Consider the following 2,234-nt stretch of genomic DNA (forward strand, 5'->3'; position numbering starts at 1 on the left):
AATCATTCCATTCATACAAATCCAAAAAAGGTACGGTTCATCCCAATAGTAGTCTTGACAATCCCGTTTGAGATTCTTCCTTTGGTTTGAAGAGAACTCAACCGGAATGCTACCATTCATAAGATAATTTGCCAAATCTGCGAACTAAGGCACCACCTTCATAGAAATAGCAAAAAGTTACTCATTGGGGAAGAGTCATTGATTTCAAGGCCATCATCCTGCCTCCCCTCCTCCTCCAAACGAAACAAGTGGTCCGCTACTTGGTTTTCACTTCCTTTCTGATCTTGGATATGAATATCAAACTCTTGCAACAATAGTACACATCTCATCAAATGGGCTTTGGAATCATTCTTGCTCATGATATAGCGAAGTGCCGCATGATCTGTATGAACAATTACCTTTGCACCCATCAAGTACGGGCAAAACTTTTCAATAGCAAACACAATGGCAAGAAGCTCTTTCTACATAACGGTGTAGTTGACTTGGGCACTATTCATGGTATTGCTTTCTTAATAGACTGGATGAAAGATCTTGTTGATACGTTGCCTCAAAATGGCCCCCATCGCTGCATCACTTGCATCACACATAAGCTCAAAAGGAACACTCCAATTTTGAGCGGTAGTGATGGGAGTAGTAGTCAACTTGAGCTTTAGAAACTCAAAGGCTCTCATGCAATCATCATTGAAATGGAACTTAGCATATTTCTCCAAAAGCTTGCATAACGGATTTACAGCTTTAGAGAAGTCCTTCATGAATCGTCGGTAAAATTCCGCGTGGCCTAAGAAACTCCGAACACCTTTGAATGAAGTTGGAGGTGGAAGTTTAGAAATCACCTCAAATTTTGCCTTGTCGACTTTAATGCCATTCTTTGAGATCTTGGGGCCAAGGAAATTACCTTCCTCAACCATGAAATGACATTTCTCCCAATTGAGCACCAAGTTTGTTTCTTCACATCTTGCCAACACTTTGTCCAAATTTGCTAGACAATCATCAAAAGAATCCCCGACTACCAAAAGTCATCCATGAAGACTTCAAGAAAATCCCCCACCATGTCCGTGAAGATAGCCATCATACACCTTTGAAAAGTTGTCGGTGCACTGCACAACCCAAATGGCATCCGCGAGAATGTGAAAGTACCATAAGGACATGTGAAAATAGTTTTCTCTTAATCCTCCGGAGCAATAAGAATTTGATTGTAGCCAAAATACCCATCAAGGAAACAATAGAAAGCACGGCCGGCCAATCTATCAAGCATTTGATCTAGGAAGAGAAACGGGAAATGATCCTTCCTTGTGATTTTGTTGAGCTTGGGATAGTCCATACACACTCTCCAACCAGTCACCATTCTTGTAGGAATCAACTCAGTCTTGTTATTGGTGTCCACCGTCATGACCCCTTTCTTTGGGACACATTGAACCGGAGAAGTCCACGAACTATCGGAAATAGGGTCCACAACCTCGGCATCAAACCACTTGATCACCTCCCTTTTGACAACCTCTTGCATGGCTTCATTGAGTCTCATTTTATGTTCAATAGATGGTTTGGCACCTTCCTCCACATTGATCTTGTGCATGCAAAATGCGAGGCTTATCCCCCAAATATCCACCAAAGTCCATCCAATGGTTTTCTTCCTCTTTTGTAGCACCGTCAATATGGAATCTACCTGCATGTTAGTCACATAAGAGGAAAGAATAATCGGTAAAGTAGAAGAAGGGCCAAGAAATTCATACTGAAGATGTGGAAGAAATGGCTTCAACTCCAAAACGGGAGGCTCCTCAATTGAAGGTTTTGTAGGAGGAGTGGTTCTATTCTCAAGATCCAAAGACAATTTGCGGGTATCATAACTGTACGACCCCATTCCTTACAAAGCATTCATACATTCCACATAACCCTCCATTTTTTGATCAACACAATAGAGAAATACGTCCTCCAAAGTATCATCAACAATCATCACGACACTTGTTTCATCAATAATCACATCATTCACTAAGTCCACGAATGAGCACACCTCATTGCTATTGGGTCGCCTCATAGTCTTGCACATATGGAAAACCACTTTCTCATCGCCAACCCGGAAAGTAAGTTCTCCTGCTACAACATTAACTAAAGCCTTCCCCGTAGCAAGGAAAGGTCTCCCAAGAATAATCAGCACCTCATAGTCAACCTCATAATCAAGAATAACAAATTCGCAAGGAGAACGAATTTATCAACATGAACCAACACATCATCAATTA

General features: G+C 41.4%; 1 protein-coding gene across 1 annotated transcript; it reads right to left on the minus strand.

Annotated features, from left to right (window-relative positions):
• Nucleotides 1-509: 509 nt before the first annotated feature.
• On the minus strand, nucleotides 510-1,858 carry LOC138879927 (uncharacterized). Its single transcript, XM_070159576.1, has 2 exons — nucleotides 1,336-1,858; nucleotides 510-1,006 (listed from the first exon to the last, which is right to left on the minus strand). Exons 1-2 carry the CDS (start codon nucleotides 1,856-1,858, stop codon nucleotides 510-512), a joined length of 1,020 nt encoding a protein of 339 aa, XP_070015677.1.
• Between the last annotated feature and the right edge of the window lie 376 nt (nucleotides 1,859-2,234).

This window comes from Nicotiana sylvestris, chromosome 10 (genome assembly GCF_000393655.2).
Source record: "Nicotiana sylvestris chromosome 10, ASM39365v2, whole genome shotgun sequence".
NCBI lineage: Eukaryota > Viridiplantae > Streptophyta > Magnoliopsida > Solanales > Solanaceae > Nicotiana > Nicotiana sylvestris.

Coding starts and splice junctions, on each gene's coding strand:
- LOC138879927 (XM_070159576.1), bottom strand. CDS start 1,858: ATGGGGTCGTACAGTTATGATACCCGCAAATTGTCTTTGGATCTTGAG. Junction 1,007..1,335: donor TCCTACAAGAATGGTGACTG/GTTGGAGAGTGT, acceptor GACTTTTGGTAG/TCGGGGATTCTTTTGATGAT.